Source organism: Dendropsophus ebraccatus, chromosome 14 (assembly GCF_027789765.1).
Source record: "Dendropsophus ebraccatus isolate aDenEbr1 chromosome 14, aDenEbr1.pat, whole genome shotgun sequence".
NCBI classification, from domain to species: Eukaryota; Metazoa; Chordata; class Amphibia; order Anura; family Hylidae; genus Dendropsophus; species Dendropsophus ebraccatus.
In genome coordinates, this window is record NC_091467.1 from 55,874,932 (window position 1) to 55,899,243 (window position 24,312).

A 24,312-nucleotide genomic window follows, 5' to 3' on the forward strand; every position below is an offset into this window, starting at 1 on the left:
ATATATGCCATATAGTCACACCGGCTACACAGAGGCCCGGGTCAGTGGAGGGATCCACTACGACTGCACTACAACACAGATATCAGGGCCCACCAGAGAATCCTCCAGTGGGCCCCACCCCTTCCCAGGGAAGCCTATGGGTGACATATGCCATTGTGTACCTATCACTAACAAAGCCTAGTATGTACAATAATAACAAAAACATTGCAGAAAAATAAAGCTATAAAATCCACATTCATATAGTGGGGCATACCAACCTTGATATGTGTCGTCGGCATCTTGCAAATATTTGGTAATACATGGCAGCAATGTGGGGGTAGGGAGGAAGTATCCAGTAAGGAGGCTCAGGAGTGTCCAGCCCCGACTGCAGCTCTCTCTACATGAAGATGAAGAATCAGCAGTAGTAAACCGTTTGGTGAACTATGGGGCAGAAATCTTCATAAACTTTAATAGCTTCATAATACACGGCCTAGAATAGCCTTGACATCTACATGCATTAAAATGATTTTGCCTCAGGGCAAACAATGCAAATCAATGCAGTGACTGTTATATTTCACTGACCATACTCACACGCACATATCGGGATACTCACTGTTTAGGGTTCTCTGTAATTTGCTTCAGGATTTGGCAGTAGATTTCATCCCTTAGAAGAGGTTGTTCTTTGCAGAGCTACAGGGAAATATACGATCAGTATTTTATCGATATTTTATGTCTCCCAAATCCTCCATATAATTGCCTCCTCACCGTTATAATCTCATAAACACACTTCACGTCGTCCGGCTCCCTGTACTGCTGGTCCCTCATGAATCTCATCAGAGCTGGGTAAGGAAACATACAAGCGGACTGTATATTACTGTATATTGTGCATCCTGCACGGCTCACACTGTGCCTGACATACACCGCCATCATGTAACCTTGTACTTCAGTGACGGTCAAATCTGTGTACTTACTCATGAAGTTATTAGTCGCCAACTCATTCAGCTCTTTATCGGTATAGTAAATCAAAGACTCCTGAATTGGGACCTAAAAAGATTAAAATTATTTACAATTACAATCGGGGCAATAAGTAATAATGGTAGCATTAGGAAAAAGCATACCATCCTGATAGATGTTATTAGATTAGGGCTGGTACTGCAGGCACAAGGTGTACATGTAGTGGGGGGTACAGTGTGAGACTTGGCGTTGGGTGCGGTGGTTTAGGTTCTGGTGCACTGGTGGTCATTTGCTCAGGAGGACAGGGCTTAATACATTCAGGTTGAAATCTTAGGCCTCAGGGTCTGGATGTTTAGGCTCTGAACATTCTAGAACGAGCCAGAAGAGGTGCCTATACTATTCCACCATTTTGCCACATGAGATGAATTCCCATTGTAAGTCTATAGGATCATCTCAGTGAAGCGCACACAGATTGGGGAGAGAAGCGCTCAGCCTTGTGCTTTTATTTCTGCTCGTTCTCAACCCTCAGAAGCCGACCAATCAAAACATTTGACCTCCCCATGACATGACAATTTTTTTTTTGTTTTTTATGTAACAGGGACCTCAATGGGAACATGTCTGTCAGTTCACATATCATTTAATTCTACCTTATTTTGAATGTGAAATTAGGTGTGAGGGAAATCTAAGGTTTGGAACCCGCAAATGGTTAGATTGCAAACTGCATATCATCATTCCCTGTATTAAAAAAAAAAGCTGGAGTAAAAAAGCTTCAAAAATGGCCAAAATGCAAAAAAAAAAAAAAAAAAATCTTAAAGTTTTAGATTCATCTTGCCTGTAAAATGAGAGTCCCCCTAAAAAAGGTGTGCGCACATAGCCTTAAGCAGTTAATGGCATAGTAAGGGTGAGTATGCAAAGTGGAGAATGGAGAAATGTTGGGGGTATTACATAACACCCAAGCTCAGCAGAACGCTTCTGGGGCTGGACTGTACCTTTGTGTGTTGCACCAACTCAATCGCCTTCTTCCCTTCAGCTGCCATTCCTTTCCAGCCAAGCCTACGGCAGTAACAGATTGGTGGGTTAGTGATACTGTCATCGAGGATTGGACAGTTGGTAGGGCCAAGGGGAATGGAAACAACCAGTCAATTATTTTCTTGTTCATCTGTTGATCGCTGGACTTTTTACACGGGCAAATTATTGGGAAAAATGTTTATTCTGCTAATAATAATCAAATTGGGTAAAAAAAAAAAATCTAAGAAAAGATGCTCCAGAATTGTAACATCAGCCTAACTACAAAAGAAATAAAAAATAACCACACGGTGACATACTTTCACCTTTATAAAAAAAAATTATTTAATGGAGAACACAAGGATTTACTAAAACAGACATGACAGGAGACTTAACTACCAATCTGAAGTGTCATAGTGCACTTGAGTCTCTTTTTAAATGGCCTGACATGGTGCCATGGAAAGATGCAAGAGAGAGACAATCCGCAAGATTGGTGCTCGTTGGCAAATCCTTTCCAGGCACAATTAATCAAGCGGTCGGGCTGCACAAACAATCCTTGTATCCTTCGTGAACCATGGAAACTGCATATATTCGTGCTGTCAGTTTCCAGATTACATATTCAGTGCATACTTACCTTCTGCACTGCTATGCGATCTGGCGTCAGGCTCTCCCATCCAGCTGCTGTATCTTTAGGCCACCCTGGGCTACCGCCTCCTCCAGAATGATTGACAGCCGGAGAAGGCGGTGGCCCGGAGATACAGCAGCAGCCAGAGCAGGATGGGAAAGCAGGATTCTGGATCACACAGCAGCATAGAAGGTAAGTATGCACTGCTTGTGTGATCTGGAAACTGACAGCACAGATATATACATCTGTGTGCCAGGGGCTGATTTGTAGTCTCCTGCCTGTATGACATGCAGACATGCATTGCTCTGAAACAGTATAAAATTAAACAAACTGTGGTGTGTGAACATGGCTATGCATACTGTTATCAATATTTTTAACATCTGTATTTCTAGCCATATATACAGGAGAAAATGTCAATTGCAAATTACTTACATGGTTTGTGCATCCCGAAAATATTTCAAGGCAAACTCAACCATTGTGTAATGTAAGTCCTCCGAGGGTGGAGGAGGGGGTGTGCTGTAAGTTGGTATGGACTCTTCGCTCACCTGACCACTCTGCCAAAAAAAAAATACATACAGACAATAAAGATTTGATAAGCTAATAGGCTAAATAAAGTTGGCATTACTAATAACATGTAGTTTTGCAGCTATGGCCATTATTATGTTACATTGGGTGACTGAATGGGGCACAATGGAAATTCAAGACTATTGTTAAGCAGAACTGTCAAAATATTCGCGTTGCCAGACTGTATCCATGTTTTCCAGAACTCCCTAGATTGGCATCAAACTTCTGCAACCACGAGGAATCCAACGCTGAGCATTAAGGTTAGAATAATGGTGCCGAACCCGAACATTTTCACAGATTTGCTCAACACTAGTCATGATGAATGAATCGGACACTGCATCACTTCACAAGGTAGATGTGGCCATGTTACTCAATATTTTTGCAGACATACTCTATTCACAATATAGTAGCATAGCGTAACCTTCTATTGATTTGTTTCCTGAATGCAAAATAAAGCATCTTTCTGAATAGTCTTTATAATAATAATAATAATAATAATAATACATTTATTTGTATAGCGCCAACAGATTCCGCAGCGCTTTTTTTTCTATGCATACAGTACAGAGGTACATAATACGCAGTTAAATTGGAATAAATAAGTACATAGTTAATAAAAATAACAAAAAATACAAAATACAGAGTATAGACGAGACCTGCTTGTTGGAGCTTACAGACTAATTTTCATAGACACCAGGCATAAGTGCTTTATTTGTCCATGGTCCAGCCATTGTACATAATTAGAATTACAGGATGAGTCAGCAACAACGCCAATATCTGATGCAGGTAAACATATAAAGTGCAGGAACAGTCAGAGAAATAGAGCAAGGGAAACAGAAGGGGGAAGCAGTTTAGGGAACGTTATAAGCGATGGGTCTTCAGGGCACGCTTGAAACTGTGGGTATTGGGTATTAGTCTGATGTGTTTGGGTAGGGCATTCCAGAAAATTGGTGCAGCACGAGAGAAGTCTTGGAGGCGGGAATGAGAGGTTCTGATTATGGAAGATATTAAGGTTAGATCATTTGCAGAGCGCGGGAAGGATGGTAGGTGGAGATAAGGGAGGAGATGTATGGAGGGGCAGAGTTGTGGAGAGCTTTATGGGTGAGGGTAGCAATTTCCTACCATTTTACTGCTTAGCAAAGACTAAATAAGTCTTATGGACTTTCTGCTCTCTCAGTGTTAAAGACCTCTGCAGGGAGGGGGTTACACATCAGGCTCAGATAATAGACAGGAGAAAGAAAACAAGGAGGACAGGGAGGAGACCAAAAACAAGGCAGTCTGCTGGGGAAAATCATCTGGCTGTGTACAAATATAGAGAGATAATAGAGCTCATACAGCAAGCTACAGAGACTGTAGAAGAAAAAGGAAGACATTTTTAATAAAGACTCAATGAGATGATACTTTACAAAGGTGTCCATAGCCTTTCAATCTTTCAGTGATTTTCCTACTCTCACCTCCTTGCTTACTGTCCTCTGCAGCCCTTGGGGTCTAGGTCTAATTTCCAAGTTGTCCATCTTCTCTATCGTACTGTAGTAATCTGGGACAGCAGCTGGTTGTACGAATGAAGAAGGAAAAAGACCAGAACGACCCCTAAGAGATCCGAACTGCCACCCTGCAGAACACAAGCAGGATAAGAGACCGGCATAAAATTAGTCATTGGATTCCAGTGACCATAGATTTTATGGTCAATGTGTAAAAGTAAAGGTTAATTTGCCCATGTAGTGGCTCCAGCATTACCTGGCTCCAGTCCATCCATTGGCACCACTTTTATAATGTCACCCTTTTTGAACTGAAGAAGACTCTTGTCATCAGTTATATGACTACGTAGGGCAACCACATGGTTTGAGTCCTAAGAATACAAAATGGAATTAACCTATGCTTTAGAGTCAATGGATATACATACATTACTAGGGATTAGCGAGGAGTCAGAACGTTCTGCATCTGAATATCGGTAGGATAAGGAGTTGGATGCAGCCCTCGGGAAAAAATAAATACAGCCATAGGCCTCCTCACCTTCATTAGCTCATATAAGAAGGTCTCCAGCAAAGTCTTCAGAGCCTGAGCATGGTCGGAGTGCACCTGCAGATCTTCATTGCGAAGACTAAAGCGTAATGTGCGAGGATCAGACTTTTCAATGGAAAGAATATCTGCAAAACTGATTGGAAGGAAGCGGGTATATTAATAGGTACGAGGCGGGTCTAATCCCCAAATGAATTTCCGCCATCAGTCTTCACCTCACCTATAACTGCACAGCGTCTTCAGATGTCTTTGCTGGATTCCTGTTGCATTCACTTCTTTCAGAAGCCTAAAACCGCGGTGGGAAACTCCGATGATAAGCTGGTCTACATTATCGTCCAGCTACAAGTAACAAGAGGCAGTATTATTATGTGTATCTCAGGTATGAGGGACTGAAATATAAGAACATGTTAGGTTCTAGTCTATGATACAGAACCATAGATGGCATCATGTGCTACTGAGTCTAGAGAGATGACATATGGGGTAATAGAAATGATGCTTGGAATACAGGAAGAATACAATGTCTGCAGTTTACTCACAGTCACAGGGAAGAGGCGAGAAAAGTAATTTTCCCAGTTATCCCGGGCAGCTATGACAATGCGTTTCTTGATGGAATCCTCTAAAATAGAACTGGCACTTCCAACTTGAAACTCATCTAATAAGAAAAATTACAAGGCTTGTAATTCCCACTATTCAGTCTTAGTGTTCACAGTATTTGGTCAGTATTTTTAGGTAAAACCAGGAGGCAAACCAACACAGCATATTTCCAGCTTCTTTCCTATGTTTTGGACCCACTTCTGGTTTATTTGAATTTAATACTGATCAAAATGCAGTTTTAGGCTATGTTCACACTGCCTAGTAGTCCGTAGTGCGAACCGCGAATATACTCACGTAGTTTTGAGATTGATGCGTTCGCTTGAAAATATACGATATACGCCCGCACAGTGCACACTACGTATGAGCTTACAGCCGGATCGTATACGGTGCCGTGAAAAATGAACAAGACCATTGTAGAACCATTGTGAACTTTTTCAAGCGTTTATTTCTGTTAAAGTTGATGATTATGGATTACAGCCAAGAAAAACCCAAAAGTCAGTATTTCATAAAATTAGAATAATTAACCCAAAACACCTGCAGTGGCTTCCTTAGTGTTATAAAAGGTCCCTGAGTCTGGTTCAGTATGTAACACAATCATGGGGAAGACTGCTGACTTGACAGATGTCCAGAAGGCAGTCATTCTCACACTCCACAAGGAGGGTAAGCCAAAAAAGTTCATTGCTAAAGAAGCTGGCTGTTCTCAGAGTGCTGGATCAAAGCATATTAATGGAAGGTTGAGTGTAAGGCAAAAGTGTGGTAGAAAAAGGTGCACAAGCAACCGGGAGAACCGCAGTCTTAACAGGATTGTAAAGAAAATGCCATTCAAAAATTTGGGAGAGATTCACGAAGAGTGGACTGCTGCTGGAGTCAGTGCTTCTAAAGCCACCACATACAGACATCTGCAGGACATGGACTACAAGTGTTGCATCCCATGTGTCAAGCCACTCCTGACCAATGAACAACGCCAGAAGCGTCTTATCTGGGCCAAGGAAAAGAAGAACTTGACTGTTGATCAGTGGCCCAAGGTGCTGATTTCAGATGAAAGTAAATTTTGCATTTCATTTGGAAATCAAGGTCCCAGAGTCTGGAGGAAGAGTGGAAAGGCACAACCCAAGCTGCTTGGGGTCTACTGTGCATATTCCACAATCAGTGATGGTTTGGGGAGCCATGTCATCTGCTGGTGTAGGTTCACTGTGTTTCATCAACACCAAAGTCAACGGAAATTTTAGAGCACTTAAAGCTTCCCTGTGCTGAAAAGATTTTTGGAGATGGAATTTTCATCTTCCAGCAGGATTTGGCACCTGTCCACACGGCCAAAAGTACCAATACCTGGTTTACTAACCACAGCATCACTGTGCTTGATTGGCCAGCAAACTCGGCAGACCTTAACCCCATAGAGAATGTATGGGGTATTGTCAAGAGAAAGATAAAAAGACACCAGATCCAACACTGCAGATGAGCTGAAGGCCGCTATCAAAGCAACCTGGGCTTCAATAACCCCTCTGCAGTGCCATCAGCTGATCGCCTCCATGCCACATTGCCTCATTGATGCCGTCATTCACTGTACAGACTTTTCATTTGGTCGACATTTCTGTGTTAAAACATTTTTTTTCAGTTGGTTTTATATAATATATTAATTTTCTGAAATACTGACTTTGGGGTTTTTCTTGGCTGTAATACGTAATCATTAACTTAAACAGAAATAAATGCTTGAAAAAGTTCACCCTGTATGTCACTTTTTTTGAGTTACTGGAAAAAAAAATTATTTTTGTTGATATTCCAATTTATTGCAAACCACTGTGTGTGTATGTGTATATATATACACTACCGTTCAAAAGTTTGGGGTCACATTGAAATGTCCTTATTTTTGAAGGAAAAGCACTGTACTTTTCAGTGAAGATAATTTTAAACTAGTCCTAACTTTAAACAAACACACTCTATACATTGCTAATGTGGTAAATGACTATTCTAACTGCAAATGTCTGGTTTTGGTGCAATATCTACATAGGTGTAAAGAGGCCCATTTCCAGCAACTATCACTCTAGTGTTCTAATGGTACAATGCGTTTGCTCATTGGCTCAGAAGGCTAATTGATGATTAGAAAACCCTTGTGCAATCATGTTCACACATCTGAAAACAGTCTAGCTCGTTACAGAAGCTACAAAACTGACCTTCCTTTGAGCAGATTGTGTTTCTGGAGCATCACATTTGTGGGGGTCAATTAAACGCTTAAAATGGCCAGAAAAAGAGAACTTTCAACTGAAACTCCACAGTCTATTCTTGTTCTTAGAAATTAAGGCTATTCCATGCGAGAAATTGCTAAGAAATTGAAGATTTCCTACAAAGGTGTGTACTACTCCCTTCAGAGGACAGCACAAACAGGCTCTAACCAGAGTAGAAAAAGAAGTGGGAGGCCGCGTTGCACAACTAAGCAAGAAGATAAGCACATTAGAGTCTCTAGTTTGAGAAACAGATGCCTCACAGGTCCCCAACTTTCATCTTCATTAACCTCTTAAGGACCCATGACGTACCGGCACGTCATGGATCACTGTCACTTAAGGACCCATGACGTGCCGGTACGTCATCCCTTTAAACGGGCGCCGGGGCCGGCCGGGTCCCGATCGGGGGAGATAGCCTGCTATAATACATAGCAGGCCATCTCTCCCTGTCGGCATGGAGGGTTGTTAACCCCCCCCATGCCGACGATCGCCGCTATTGGCTGATAAGCCCATAGCGGCGATCGGAACCTTTCCGGGCCATCGGTGGCCCGATGACCCGGAAAAAAATGGCGGTCGGTGCTGTCCGAGGACGGCACCGACCGCCATTACTGTAAAAAGTAATGGTGGTCACGGTACCACCGTCCCGATCGCCGTGAACGGCCGGCCAGCCGGCCGGCCGTTCACGGCGATCAAAGTCCCCACAAGTAATAAATACCTGCTCCGGACCCCTCAGCTAGGTAGCTGAGGGGTCCGGAGCAGGTATTTGTACATTACTCACCTGTCCCGGGGTCCTGATCGGCGTCTTCCGGGTTCCCGGCGTCCACTTCCTCTTGTCGGGACTTCGGCTTCTTCCGTGAGTCCCGATCGTCTCTTTCCGGCTCCAGCGTCGTCTATTTTCGTATTTTTCCGGCTCCAGCGTCGTCTATTTTCGGATCTTGCGCTCTGCTGCCCCCTAGCGGCTGATAAGTGTAATACACGTATCAGCCACTACAGGGATGTTCAGAATGTAGTAAAAAAAAAAATTTTTTTCCCAATTTTTTTTTTTTCTATTTTCCGCACCCTATCGCCGCTGAGTGTTGATCAGCATCGCACGAAAGTGCGCTGCTAATCAGCAACTCCTCCTTTTTGGCGTAGGGTGTTTTTTTTATATATCCTACTGCCACGGTCTGCTGATAAGTGCCGAACATAAGTGCGGCATTCATCAGCAACACCATTTTTGGCGTAGGTTTTTTTTGTATACTTACTGTAAAAAACACGTAAAAAAACACTACATTACACCACACTACATTGAATAAAGTTTTACACTACACCACTACATACCCCATATACCAATCCCCATATAAAGATGGCCCCCAGGGTGTTTTCGGTATCGGACGCATACATTATTATTGCCTCCGACACCGAAACAGCCAGTGAGGATGAATTGGGGGGATCCTTCTTTCCTCCATTCATCCTCATCCTCCTCATCATCCAGTGACGTGTCTGGGAGTAGCGTAGCGTACGCTGCCCCCCAGACACGTCTTTTCCGCCAGTACCGTCCCAATAAGAGATGACGGTATGGCGTGAAATTCTACAAACTCTGTGAGCGTACCTCAGGGTGCACTTACAGATTTAGGGTACGTGCACACTGCGGAATGGCGAAGGATAACCCTTTGTGCATTCCGCAGCTGGCACCCGCCGGCGGACTGATGCAGGGGCGCGTCTCCGCCCGTGTCATAGACTCTATCCTATGCATGGGCGGATTCCATTATCCGTCATTCCATCAACACGTTGGACGCAGAGCGGAATCCGCCAGTGCATAGAATGGAGTCTACGACACGGACGGAGACGTGCGCCTGCATCAGTCCGCCGGCGGGTGCCAGCTGCGGAATGCACAAAGGGTTATCCTTCGCGATTCCGCAGTGTGCACGTACCCTTAGAGTGTATGAAGGAAGGGACACTCGAATCCAGCCCCCAGATGCCCCCCCCCCCCATCCTCGGAACAAGTGGGAAGATCGTCCGGGAACTGATCATCCCACTGCTGGATAAAGGTTACCACCTGTACGGGGATACCTTTATACCAGCACCCCCTCTTCCGGTCCCTCGCTGCCCGAGCTACTGTAGCTTGCGGCACGATCCGAACATATCAGAAGTAGTAATAGAGCCCTAATATTTAGCAGCCATGGAGCGGACCCAGCGCTTCTGGATATGTGGGACCCCGTATCGCACCAGGACAACATTTTCCAGGTGACGTCCCCCACACTGGAGAACAGGAGACCCCAGAAGAAGTGCAGAGTGTGGAGTAACAGGGGGATCAGGAAGGACACCATTTACCAGTGTGACACCTGTCCTGATCCCCCCGGCCTCTGCATACTGGATCGCTCCAAGGCGCACCACACGTCACTGGGGTTCTACATTATCTAAATTCTGTCCCTTATTCCTATGTCAGGGGTCACGTTGATCCAGGGATTATTCTGATTGCCATTATGGAGTCGGGAAGGAATTTTTCCCCTGTGATGAGGCTACTGTCGTCTGCCTCACAAGGTTTTTTTTGCCTTCCTCTGGATCAACACAGGTTGAATTTGATGGACACCTGTCATTTCCAACCTTATAAACTAATAATTGGCCTAATACCCCCAAATAAATTAGAATTGTCCCTTTTCCCCAGCTAAATAGGTATGGCCGCCATTCCCATTAGAGGATACCATGATGCAATTACAAAGCCTCTGTGCGGCCAGGACAGTAGAAACCCCCCACAAGTGACCCCATTCTGGAAACTACACCCCATAAGGAATCTAACAAGTGGGGCAGCGGGTATATGGCCCCCTGGTGACGGCCACATTTGGGACGTGAAAATGAAAAAAATGGTATTTTTTATTTTCACGGCACATGTCCTACACATGTGCCCATCACTAGTGGGGTCCATATGCTCACTGCACCCCTTGTTAGATTCCTTATGGGGTGTAGTTTCCAGAATTGGGTCACTTGTCGGGGGTTTCTACTGTTCTGGCAGCACAGGAGCTTTGTAATTGCGACATGGCCTCCATCCCCCATTCCAGCCTCTAAATGGCGCTCTGTCCTTTTGGTGACTTGCCCTGTGCCCATATGGCAAATTATGTCCACATGTGGGGTATTTTCGTACTCAGGGGAAACTACCCTACACGTTTTGTGTTCATTTTCTTTTTTAACCCCTTGTGGAAATGGAAAAAAATCAAGGCTAGACCAACATTTAGTATAATTTTTTTAAAATTTTTACTCTAAATCATTGATCTTGTCTTGATTTTTTCATTTTCACAAGGGGTTAAAAGATAAAAAAAAAACACAATGTGTAGAGCAATTTCCCCTGAGTACGGAAATACCCCACATGTGGACATAAAGCGCCATGCGGGTGCAGGGTAAGCCTCCAAAGGGAAGGTGCGCCATTTGGTTTTTGAAGGCTGGATTTGGCTGGAATGGATTTCGAGGGGCCATGTTGCATTCAAAAGGCCCCTGTGTTGCCAAGACAGTTAAACCCCCCACAAGTGACCCTATTATGGAAACTACACCCCTCAAGGAATGTAACAAGGGGTGTAGTCAGCATATGGACCCCACTGGTGACGGGCACAAATGTGGAACAATGTGGCGTGAAAATGAAATATTAAATTTTTTACACTATAATGTTGGTCTAGCCTTGAATTTATCATTTTCACAAGGGGTTAAAAGAGAAAAAAACACACAAAATGTGTAGAGCAATTTCCCCCGAGTCTGTAAATACCCCACATCTGGACATAAAGCGCCATGTGGGCGCAGGGCAAGCCTCCGAAGGGAAGGAGCGCCATTTGGATTTTAGAGGTTGGATTTGGCTAGAATGGATGATGAACGCCATGTCGCATTTACAGAGCCCTTGTGCTGCCAAAACACTGTAAACCCCCCACAAGTGACCCCATTCTGGAAACTACACCCCTCAAGGAATCTAACAAGGGGTGCAGTGAGGATATGGACCCCTGGATGACGGGCACATTTGTGCCATGAAAGTGAAAAAATGAAAATTTTCACTTTCACGTCACATTTTTCCACATTTGTGCCCGTCACCAGTGGGGTCCATATGCTCACTGCACCCCTTGTTAGATTCCTTGAGGGGTGTAGTTTCCAGAATGGGGTCACTTGTGGGGGGTTTCCAGTGTCTTGGCAGCACGAGGGCTCTGTAAATGCGACATGGCCCTTGAAATCCATTCCAGTGAAATCCAGCTTCCAAAAGCCAATTGGCGCTCCTTCCCTTTGGAGGCTCGTCCTGCGCCCGCTTGGCACTTTATGTCCACATGTGGGGTATTTCCGTACTCGGGAGAAACTGCGCTACATGTTTTGTGTTTTTTTTTTCCTTTTATCCCTTTGTGAAAATGAAAAATTGAAGGCTAGAACAACATTTTAGTGTAAAAAATACTTTAGTCTTTTTTCAAGCCATATTGTTTGGAAAATCTGTGAAGCACCTGTGGGGTCCAGATGCTCACCGCACCCCTTGTTACATTCCTTGAGGGGTGTAGTTTTCTAAATGGTGTCCCTTTAGGGGTGTTTTTTAGGTTTTGGCACCCCAGAGCCTCTGCCAACCTGAAGTGGTACAGTCAAAAATGACCAAAAATAACGGAGCCATTGAAATTCACTAGGCGCTCCCTTATATCTGAGGCTTGTGGTTGCGTCAAATAGCGCAATAGGGCCACATATGGGGTATTTCTATAAACTGCAGAAATGGGGCAATCAATATTGGGGTGCATTTCTCTGGTAATAGGTTTATAATTATGAAAAATATTGGATTACAATAAAATCTCTGCACAGAAAATTAAAATTTTCAAATTTCTTACACACTTAGCTTTTATTTCTGTGACTCCCCTAAAGGGTTAAAAAACTTTCTGGATGTGCTTTTGCAGAGTTTAGGGGGTGCAGTTTCTGAAATGGGGTGCTTCGTGAGGCTTTCTAACACACAGTCCCCTCAAATACACTTTAAACCTGAACAGTTCCCTAAAAATATCTGATTTTGAAATTTTACTGAAAATTTGGAAATTTGCTGCTAATGTTTTAAGCTTCCTATTGTCTAAAAAAAATGAAATATAGTTTAATAAATGCCGCCAACATAAAGTAGACATGTTGCTAATGCTATTTAATATATAATTTATGTGGTATAACCATTTTCTGTATAAGCAGAAAAGTTTTAAAGTTGGAAAAATGCATTTTTTCACAATTTTTCACGCTATTTTGGTTTTTTTCATAAAGATTCGTTATAAGTATCGACTCCAATTTACAAGAAATGTGAAGTACAATATGTCACGAGAAAACAATCTCAGAATCAGCCGGATAGGTAAAAGCATCCCGAAGTTATTAATGAATAAAGTGACACTGGTCAAATTCATAAAATTTGCTCCGGTCCTTAAGGCCATTTCAGGCTCTGTCCTTAAGGGGTTAAATAGTACCCGCAAAACACCAGTGTCAACATCTACAGTGAATAGGCGGCTGCGGGATTTTGGGCTTCAGGCCAGAGTGGCAAAGAAAAAGCCATATCTGAGATTGGCCAATAAAAGAAAAAGATTAAGATGGGCAAAAGAACACAGACATTGGATAGAGGAAGACTGGAACAAAGTGTTGTGGACGGATGAATCCAAGTTTGAGGTGTTTGGATCACAAGGAAGAACGTTTGTGAGACGCAGAACAAAGGAAAAGATTCTGGAAGAATGCCTGACGCCATCTGTTAAGCATGGTGGAGGTAATGTGATGGTCTGGGGTTGCTTTGGTGCTGGTAAGGTGGGAGATTTGTACAGGGTAAAAGGGATTCTGAATAAGGAACGCTATCACTCAATTTTGCAACGCCATGCCATACCCAGTGGACAGCGCTTGATTGGAGCCAATTTCTTCCTACAACAGGACAATGACCCTAAACACACCTCCAAATTGTGCAAGAACTATTTACAGCAGAAGCAGCAGCTGGTATTCTATCATAGGTAATGGAGTGGCCAGCGCAGTCACCAGATCTGAACCCCATTGAGCTGTTGTGGGAACAGCTTGACCGTATGGTACGCCAGAAGTGCCCATCCAACCAATCCAACTTGTGGGAGCTGCTTCTAGAAGCGTGGGGGGCAATTTCTCCAGCTTACTTCAACAGATTAATAGCTAGAATGCCAAAGGTGTGCAATGCTGGAATTGCTGCAAAAGGAGGATTCTTTGACGAAAGCAAAGTGTGATGTAAGAACAATGTTATTTCAAATACAAATCATTATTTCTAACCTTGTCAATGTCTTGACTCTATTTTCTATTCATTTCACAACGTATGGTGGTGAAGAAGTGTGACTTTTCATGGAAAACACAAAATTGTTCGGGTGACCCCAAACTTTTGAACGGTAGTGTATATATATATATATATATATATATATATATATATATAAATATTTATTCCAAACAGTCTTTTGAGCCATGTGAAAAAGGACTTAAAGGGGTTTTCCGGCTAGGGAAAACCATATATAGATTGTTGAAGGTATTTAGAAAACAATAAAGAAGCTATGCTTACCTCCCCATGCTCCCCCGATGTCCTCTTACGGCCACTTCGGTCTCCACTGAATGATCCTGCCTCCACTTCCGAGACACACTTGTCTCGGTGGTGAAAGCCCAGTCAGCCAGTCACAGGTTGTGGCGCTGTTCAGTTGTTGTTTGGCTGAGCGGGCAATCACTGCTGAGAAGGGTCCGTCTCGGAAGTGGAGGCAGCATAATTGTACGGAGACCTGAAGAATCTGTAGGAGGGCACTGGGGGAGAGTGGAGAGGTAAGTGTAGCTTCTTTACTGTTTTCTATATACCTGCAACAATCCCTAGTCTTAAAGGGGTAGTGCACCAAAAAAAAAATTCTTTCAAATCAACTGCTGTCATGAAGTGCCAGAGATTTGTAATTTACTTCTATTAAAAAATCTCAAGCCTTCCAGTACTTATCAGCTGCTGTGTGTCCAGCAGGAAGTGGTGTTTTCTTTCCTGTCTGACACAGTGCTCTCTGTTGCCTCCTCTGTCCATGTCAGGAACTGTCCAGAGAAGGAGCAAATCCCCATAGAAAACCTCTCCTGCTCTCCAGACTGGAAATAATACCACTTCCTGCTGGGCATACAGCAGCTGATAAGTACTGGAAGGCTTGAGATTTTTTAATAGAAGTAAATTACAAATCTCTGGCACTTCATGGCAGCAGTTGATTTGAAAGAAATAAAATTTTGGTGCACTACCCCTTTAAAGCATTACTGTCCTTTAAATAAACTTTTGATGTGTGTCACAGACCTGTGAAAAGATCAGTCAGGGTCTCCTCCAGTCTATAGAGCCCATCTCCTGCAGTCAGGCGGAGAGTGAAGCAAGCTGCCACATGTTTCACCTGCCTAGTCCTAGAGACTGGAGGGAGTCTCAGTACTAAGACCTCAAACGATCCAAATCTTTGACAGGTCTTTTCTTTAAAAGATTGTAATGCTTGGATTTTACTTTCCTGAATGCGAATTACCAGCTGTTTTTCTATATATTATTATGGCTATTTTCAGACATAATAATTTTGGGCCAATTTTTTTACTCACGTGTTTATTACGACTTGAAGATTTTTATTTAGAGCCCAAATCGGGATTGGATTCCATGTGGTAAATCCTTTCAAAAATAGTGCAGGATCGTATTCTAATTTTGGTTCTAGATATGTGGTCCTGCACTTAGCTGCATTATGGTTGGTACTCCTCTCCTCAGATGTTACAAAGCCCAATGATTTACCACCATCCCCTTCTAATACTTACTTAAGAAATCTCTCATCTTTCTCCTTTCTTCTCGAGTTAGCCTAAAACTGGTCTCGGAATAGGTGTCCCTTATTATCTAGAGCGAAAAAAGAAATGTTTTACACTGACCTTTTCCTCATTGCGCTACTACATTCTAAGTACAAAGTAAATTTTATTATCTAGGTAGGGTTCATAAGACAAATAGATTTAATGTTCTGATTAGATCTGATAATAAGATGAGATCTGAGTTCTGATTGACATCCTGACGGCAATAAGTACACAAAGGAATTGAAATGAAGGATTTTCCCTTTACCTGCTCACATAGAAGGTTCAGGCAGTATGGGTGTGTAAACTTTTCTTTGGGATAGAAGATCTATAAAAAAAATAAAAATTACAAAATGTAATAAAGGACATTGACATATTACATATAGAACTATAATGCATTGCCTTTAGTAGATTTGATTATATTTTGCCCTGTTACTTCCCTGTTGTTCTACATCTGACTACGACTACAACTGACATTACCTCCTTCCGCACATAAAGTCTCCAATTGGCATCGCTGTATGAGAAGAAGACACTAGCAGTGTGCTTGCTGATTGAAGACCTTGTGGTGTGGTCACCTTCAAGAGTTCTTCCTGAGAACAAAAGTAAGAGCAAAAGGTATAAGAATAAGGTTAAAGAAGTGTAAAACAAGCACATATAGAGAGGTCCTTCCCTTTCTCTGTACCTGTTCCCTTGGGAGCTTTCTCTGTTGGGGGAGAAAAAGCTGGACCAGGTTGAAACAGTCCTATAAGTGGCTTCTGCTTTTCCCGAATGGAATCAGACATCTTCTCTGCTTTAGGCAAGGGAGGAGGAGGAGCTGGGGGATCCTGCGAGTCCTTGGAGGAAAACAATCATAGAAATGGTCCTCAATGGTTTTTAAATAAAAAAGTGACACTTTCAAATACTCACTTAGGTTTGTTTTCTCTCCTAGATAACGGCTGCTACCATGACAAACCCAAGCACAAACTATACATCTGGTCCACATACGGGCATGTGTCAGACAGGTATGTAAATGATGACAGGTGTGGTCTGGGAGCTGGATCTTATAAGAGGGTGTAAAAGTGCTTTCCCAGCTGCCCTATAGAGAAAAGGCTCTCAGAGGCTACTTTGGGGTAGTGTGCATCTTAGTGACTGCTAGGCCTCTGTGATACAGATGAAGATATTTTGCCCATTTGACAGACTTTGAAGTTGGTGTATCATTGGACTGACAATCAGGATGGTCACTTTGATGAATTGTCCACCCTCTAGGCCATTCTGCATAAACTGTTTGGAGGTGTTGGGAGTAGAGATTATGTGATGGCATGTATAACCAGCAAACAGGCTTCAACCTAGAAAACACATAGTAGACATGATCTGCCCGTACCATAGTAGGTGCATATCAGAAGGAAATTTGGTGTTGTTGTGCCCATTACACGTCCTGCCATTCACAGCGAACTACGCTTTCACTGGTGTCATGAACCTGGTCTGCTACAGACTGGAACCGAACCATCTTTGACATTGGTTAATTTCCAGTATGGACAATTTGTGGTGGACACTCTGATCCTGCCTTTGCTGTGGGGCGACTCACTGCCCCCTGCTGGTGTGACGATCTGGGGAGCCATCGCATACAACAGTTGGAAACCCCTAGGACACTAACAGCTCAGTGTTATGTACAGGACTTCCTACAGCCAAATGTGTTGCCTCTCACGGCTTCCATTTCCAGAATAATGCTCCCCCCACACAGCAGGTATGTCTCTGCCGGAATTCAACACTTTATTGGTTACCAGTTTTATCTCCAATCAAGTGTGAATGGGACCAGCTGGAGCAACCTATGAGAGGGCCGGACCTACAGGCCAAGCCGCAACATCTGTCAGCAAGTCTATGTATATGGTAAACTTCCCTCCCGCTTGTGCCTGTTGTAGATAGGACAAAGCTTTCATTTGGTTCTATGGTATATGGAGGGCAGCACTATGCTGGGAGGAAGAAATTATTTTTCAGCTTAGAGTCATTACATCTAAGGTAAAACTGAGGTGTCTCACTGGGGATGGAGGGGGTCCGGCCATTCTGAGTCTCTCTAGAGCTTCTTCTTTGGGGTCCTTCTTCTTTATGAAGGTCTGTACTGGCCTCCTGAAAAGGATAGAATTGATTATTTGGCCGTCAAGAATACAAATGTTAAAATCTGAATCATTGCCCTCTAGATATGGATCACCATTGCTCCTGTCCATTAGCTTCTGCTCTAAGGCCTCACTCATATATCAGTTTTTCTGCAGGATCAGTGATGTCCTATAGAAACCATGAGAGCGGTTGCAGATCAGAAAAAAACTGATAGGTCAATACAAATTGTGAAAAATGGACACGGATGGTGCATCTGTGAAAAACTGAACCACTGACTTCTATTGGAGCTTCCTTTCTGAAGGAAAACAAAAAACATATTGTATAAGTGTAGTTCCTAATAATTTTTCAAAACCGATCAGTGGTCAAAAACGGATGTACGGATGACCACATAGAAATCAATGGTTTTTTTTTTTTTTCTGTCATTGAATCAGGATTCTAATGCACTGGCAGAAAAAACTGATGTGTGGATGAGGCCCTTCTCTCCAGAAAACCATCACATATACTGCCCCTCAAAGCATTAATAATCTACATGCTTCCGCCGTTTGGGCATGCTGGGAGTTGTAGTTTTTGCAACAGCTGGAGAACAACAGGAAAAGGAACACAGTTCCTGTGTATGTCTTAGGGTGCCTTTACACAGAGAGATTTATCTGACAGATTTTTGAAGCCAAAGCCAGGAACAGACTATAAACAGAGAACAGGTCATAAAGGAAAGACTGAGATTCCTCCTCTTTCAAATCCCTTCCTGGCTATGGCTGCAAAAATCTGTCCGTTGGAAGTGATTGCAGCCTTATACTTACCTGTTTTGATAGGGTAGACATGAATTTACAGCCATGCTGACTCCAATTCCATTACTGAAATGATTTCCCATTCATCATGTGGCTTTGCAGAGACACAGGTGAAGTTTTCATAGTCTTTAGGCTATCTTCCCATGTTGAATTTTAGTATGTCTTTGCTTTGTTTTTGTTGCAATTTTCCAAAATTGTCTTGGAAAATTATATGTCTTTACCATAATATATGCAATTGCAGTAAAACAGGCAAAGTTTCCTCAGATTTTGGCAAAATCACTTAAAAACCACAGCAAATACACAATGTGTAAATACAGCCTCATCAGAGGTTTAGAACTACAGTTTCCCTGTGACCCATTGGCATCACAACATATGGGGTATTATCACCCCTGCGAGCCCCTGGGACGAAGGAATTTTAATGAAAAAATAAGTAAAGAGCTTTTATTCCCCTCCTCCAGGAAGTATAATAAGCCCCACCTCCCCACACACCTCAAGTCTTTTTTTACTTTGTTTCTGAAAGCCCTATGGGACTCTCTCCTTCCTCCCTATATTTGTTCTAGGTACCTGTGGAGTCCTGGTGCCAGAGGTTCACCGCAGGATCCAGCATCAGGCCGGTAACGAGGGTCCCGGAGTTCGCATCCGGATGACCATTATATACTTCTATTATTTCTTTATTTTAGCTTTGGAAGGCAATTTGCTTTCCATCTTGGCGTCGCGTCACTTCCGGTATCAGCCGGTCTGTGGAACGCATGACGCCTTTGCGTGTCAGCGCCGAGTCAGCGCTGCGTCACTTCCGGTTCCGGATTCAGCTCGCGGTGCGCGTGTTCAGCACTGCAGAGCTGTATATATAGGGGCCAGTTTCCACCAGATACAGGTCTGATCTAGTTTGGATCTTGGGTGCTGTATCCCAGCTTCTGTTTATCAGGAACGTATACAGTGTGATTCGGCTTTCTATTTTTCCATACTAAAGTAAGTACTCTGCTGCCACCTAGTGGTGTTGTTTGGAATTACTGTCTGTTTATTCCTATAGACTAGGTCTATTTGGAACTTATTGTATACTCTTCCTTAGATGTCTGAAATGGAGACCAGTCCATCCAGTAAAAGATCTGGGAAAAGAAAACATTTCACTTGTGCGGATTGTGAGACTCCGTTGCCGGACGGATATGAATACCGTATGAGGATCATCTATTCAGATAAGATTATTCCATTTTTTGTTGTTAGAAGCATATTTATATATATATATATAATATATATATATATATATATATGCACTCACCGGCCACTTTATTAGGTACACCATGCTAGTAACGGGTTGGACCCCCTTTTGCCTTCAGAACTGCCTCAATTCTTTGTGGCATAGATACAACAAGGTGCTGGAAGCTTCCTCAGAGATTTTGGTCCATATTGACATGATGGCATCACACAGTTGCCGCAGATTTGTCGGCTGCACATCCATGATGCGAATCTCCCGTTCCACCACATCCCAAAGATGCTCTATTGGATTGAGATCTGGTGACTGTGGAGGCCATTGGAGTACAGTGAACTCATTGTCATGTTCAAGAAACCAGTCTGAGATGATTCTAGCTTTATGACATTATCCTGCTGAAAGTAGCCATCAGATGTTGGGTACATTGTGGTCATAAAGGGATGGACCTGGTCAGCAACAATACTCAGGTAGGCTGTGGCGTTGCAACGATGCTCAATTGGTACCAAGGGGCCCAAAGAGTGCCAAGAAAATATTCCCCACACCATGACACCACCACCACCAGCCTGAACCGTTGATACAAGGCAGGATGGAGCCATGCTTTCATGTTGTTGACGCCAAATTCTGACCCTACCATCCGAATGTCGCAGCAGAAATCGAGACTCATCAGACCAGGCAACGTTTTTCCAATCTTCTACTGTCCAATTTCGATGAGCTTGTGCAAATTGTAGCCTCAGTTTCCTGTTCTTAGCTGAAAGGAGTGGCACCCAGTGTGGTCTTCTGCTGCTGTAGCCCATCTGCCTCAAAGTTCGACGTACTGTGCATTCAGAGATGCTCTTCTGCCTACCTTGGTTGTAACGGTTGGCTATTTGAGTCACTGTTGCCTTTCTATCAGCTCGAACCAGTCTGCCCATTCTCCTCTGACCTCTGGCATCAACAAGGCATTTCCGCCCACAGAACTGCCACTCACTGGATGTTTTTTTTCTTTTCGGACCATTCTCTGTAAACCCGAGAGATGGTTGTGCGTGAAAATCCCAGTAGATCAGCAGTTTCTGAAATACTCAGACCAGCCCTTCTGGCACCAACAACCATGCCACGTTCAAAAGGCACTCAAATCACCTTTCTTCCCCATACTGATGCTCGGTTTGAACTGCAGGAGATTGTCTTGACCATGTCTACATGCCTAAATGCACTGAGTTGCCGCCATGTGATTGCCGCCAAGTGGTAACGTGCAGTTGGACAGGTGTACCTAATAAAGTGGCCGGTGAGTGTATATGTGTATATATATATATATATATATATTGCAGTTTGCTGTGAGTCTTGCAGACCTAAATCTAATGATGAACCTGACGTCCAGGACGTTGTTATATGGGTCAAGGAATGTGTACAGAAATCTTTGGCTGCTAAGCAGGTGGTTCAGCCTAGTTCCAAGAAGAGGAATAAGCGAAGCATATCTCCTTCCACTTCTCAGCCTGTGAGTATAATTTCTCTCTGGCTGAGAAATACAGTATCTCAGGTATACCGATATATATATTATTCTACCCTAGGGGTCGGTACTCTCTATAACCCAGCAAGAAAAATCCTCCTCCTCTTCCGAGTCTTCTTCTACATCTGAAGATGAGAAAGAACTATTTAAAGGATACTTTACCACTGATAGGATCTATAAGCTACAAAAGGCGGTACAGGCAGAAATCCATCCGGAAGAGTTAGAGCAGGCATGTCCAAACTTTTTCGAAGAGTGCCAAATTTGATGAAGTGAACATGTGCGAGGGCCGACCATTTTGCTTGACATTCTTTGGACCATTAAAATGAATGCAAATAAACTTTTTTTTACAAAGTTTATTGAAAACGGCATACTTTTTATACTTAAAAAATCCCGGGGCACACCACCAACCAAAATGGCACAAAATGACACTAAAACAGTACATATTATACATATAGTTAATAATATAGATTCTAAATGTATTTATACTCAGTGTGAAACCTGGGCCTGTTTCGATAAACACAAAAGGGATATCCCTGTTTCTCTCCCCCATCCCCATGTTTTTCTCCCCCCTGCTTCTCTTCCCATGTTTCTCTCCCCCCTGCTTCTCTCCCCTGTTTCTCCCCCATCCCCATGTTTCTCTCCCCCCTGCTTCTCCCCCATCCCCATGTTTCTCTCCCCCCTGCTTTTCCCCCATCCCCATGTTTCTCTCCGCCCTGCTTCTCCCCCATCCCCATGTTTCTCTCCCCCCTGCTTCTCCCCCATCCCCATGTTTCTCTCCCCCCTGCTTCTCTCCTGTTTCTCCCCCATCCCTGCTCACCTTCCTTAAGATGCTCGCCGCGGGCGCCATCCCCCTCACCTACTGGCCCAGACGTGCTCCTCCAATCAGGGGAGACCGGGAGCGTGGTGCGTGGCGCACCACGCTCCTGGTCTCCCCTGATTGGAGGAGCACGTCCGGGCCAGTAGGTGAGGGGGACGGCGCCCACGGCACACTGGTTGAAAAACACTGCTCTAGTGCACGGGAAAGGAAAGCCGAAATCTCGGACATCGCGAGATTTCGGCTTTCCTTTTCTGTGCACTAGAGTGGCGTGGCGCAAGGTATCTGTTGCTGCCGGATACCTGGGGAGCCGTAAAAGTTCGGAACGCGGGCCGCAAATGGCCCGCAGGCCGGACTTTGGACATGCCTGAGTTAGAGGAAGGTCAGCCCTCCAGTAAAAAGCCTAGGGCTTTTCATGTTGGAGAGAAATCAATGAGCATGTTACAAACAGAATGGAAAAAAACGGAAAAAGCTCCGGTCCTGAGTAAAAGGTTCAAAACCTTATATGTCCTCAAGGAGGAACAGTGTAAGGAGTGGTTGGAACCTCCAAAGGTCCTCTGGATAGAAGGGTCGAGGTGGCCTTTAAGAGATCTTATACTGCGGCCGCTGCCCAAGGGCCGGTTTCCATATCCTCATTTGAGGTTTCTAGAAGCCTCAGACGTTGGATGGCTAAGGTCCAAGAGAACTTGGAATCTGGGGTAAGCAGGGATAAGATCCTTCGCTCCTTTAAAAAAGTAAACATGGCCATAGATTTTCTCTGCGATGCAGCATCACAAGGGACAAGGCTGGCCTCTAAGTCGATGGCTCTCTCTACTGCAGGTAGGAGAGCATTATGGTTGAGACCCTGGTTTGGGGATGCAAATTCCAAGTTTAATTTATGTAACATGGATTTCCAACCAGGGAGACTATTTGGTACAGAGCTTGACAAACTTATGGAAGAGATGTCAGATAAAAAAGGGAAATCGCTTCCTCTATCTTACAAGACTCGGGATTCCTTTCGGAGAGCTAAATCTCCTCAGCGTGGAAGAACTACACTCACCGGCCACTTTATTAGGTACACCTGTCCAACTGCACGTTACCACTTAATTTCTAATCAGCCAATCACATGGCGGCAACTCAGTGCATTTAGGCATGTAGACATGGTCAAGACAATCTCCTGCAGTTCAAACCGAGCATCAGTATGGGGAAGAAAGGTGATTTGAGTGCCTTTGAACGTGGCATGGTTGTTGGTGCCAGAAGGGCTGGTCTGAGTATTTCAGAAACTGCTGATCTACTGGGATTTTCACGCACAGCCATCTCTAGGGTTTACAGAGAATGGTCCGAAAAAGAAAAAACATCCAGTGAGCGGCAGTTCTGTGGGCGGAAATGCTTTGTTGATGCCAGAGGTCAGAAGAGAATGAGCAGACTGGTTCGAGCTGATAGAAAGGCAACAGTGACTCAAATAGCCAACCGTTACAACCAAGGTAGGCAGAAGAGCATCTCTGAACGCACAGTACGTCAAACTTTGAGGCAGATGGGCTACAGCAGCAGAAGACCACCTGTTACTAGCATGGTGTACCTAATAAAGTGGCCCGTGAGTGTAGATACCAGTACAGAGGAAGAGGGAACAATTATTCAAGGAGAGGGCCAGGCAAGCAGCCTAACAAGGACAATAATAAAAAAAACCTGACTTCTGACGCCAGAAGCATCCCTGTGGGGGGGCGTCTAACTTTGTTTGTCCCAGCTTGGGAGAGGTTAATAAAGGATCAGTGGATAATAAACTTTATCCGCAGTGGTTATGTCCTTCATTTCTCTCTCCTTCCTCCTCCAAGGTTTCTTCTCTCACGGAAACTAAAACCAGAAAAGCAGATAGTTCTAGAGGAGGACATTCTTCACCTCTTATCCATACAGGCGCTGGAAGACGTTCCTCTATCAGAAATTGGTCAAGGCGTGTACTCACCGGTATTTCTCGTGCCCAAGCCGTCAGGAAGGTGGAGGCCTATTATAGACTTGCGGTATCTAAACACATTCATAATAAAGAAGAAATTCCGCATGGAAAACATAAAATCAGTGAAATCAATCCTCCAAGAAGGGGATTTCATGGCATCAATAGACCTTCAAGATGCCTATCTTCACGTTCCAATTCTAAGGGCACACAGGAAGTACCTAAGGATCGCCATCTAACTACAGGGCCAGGTAAGACACTTGCAATTCAGAATTCTCCCAT

The 24,312-nt window shown here is 43.8% G+C and overlaps 1 protein-coding gene across 2 annotated transcripts in view; it reads right to left on the bottom strand.

The window, feature by feature from the left end:
- Positions 1 to 24,312, bottom strand: part of MYO15B (myosin XVB) — a 66,728-nt gene that overhangs the window by 11,703 nt on the left and 30,713 nt on the right. Inside the window, exons 19-34 of one of the 2 annotated variants that reach the window (XM_069951695.1) lie at positions 17,715 to 17,829; positions 16,409 to 16,559; positions 16,207 to 16,316; positions 15,995 to 16,054; positions 15,703 to 15,778; positions 5,680 to 5,795; positions 5,364 to 5,482; positions 5,138 to 5,279; positions 4,862 to 4,973; positions 4,579 to 4,736; positions 2,996 to 3,117; positions 1,923 to 1,986; positions 951 to 1,023; positions 745 to 818; positions 593 to 669; positions 258 to 376 (exon numbers count right to left, since the gene is read on the bottom strand). In XM_069951695.1, the coding sequence (XP_069807796.1) occupies positions 258 to 376; positions 593 to 669; positions 745 to 818; positions 951 to 1,023; positions 1,923 to 1,986; positions 2,996 to 3,117; positions 4,579 to 4,736; positions 4,862 to 4,973; positions 5,138 to 5,279; positions 5,364 to 5,482; positions 5,680 to 5,795; positions 15,703 to 15,778; positions 15,995 to 16,054; positions 16,207 to 16,316; positions 16,409 to 16,559; positions 17,715 to 17,829 (1,688 nt within the window). The remainder of the gene's footprint in view (positions 1 to 257; positions 377 to 592; positions 670 to 744; positions 819 to 950; positions 1,024 to 1,922; positions 1,987 to 2,995; positions 3,118 to 4,578; positions 4,737 to 4,861; positions 4,974 to 5,137; positions 5,280 to 5,363; positions 5,483 to 5,679; positions 5,796 to 15,702; positions 15,779 to 15,994; positions 16,055 to 16,206; positions 16,317 to 16,408; positions 16,560 to 17,714; positions 17,830 to 24,312) is intronic. The other variant, XM_069951696.1, reaches the window with a different exon arrangement.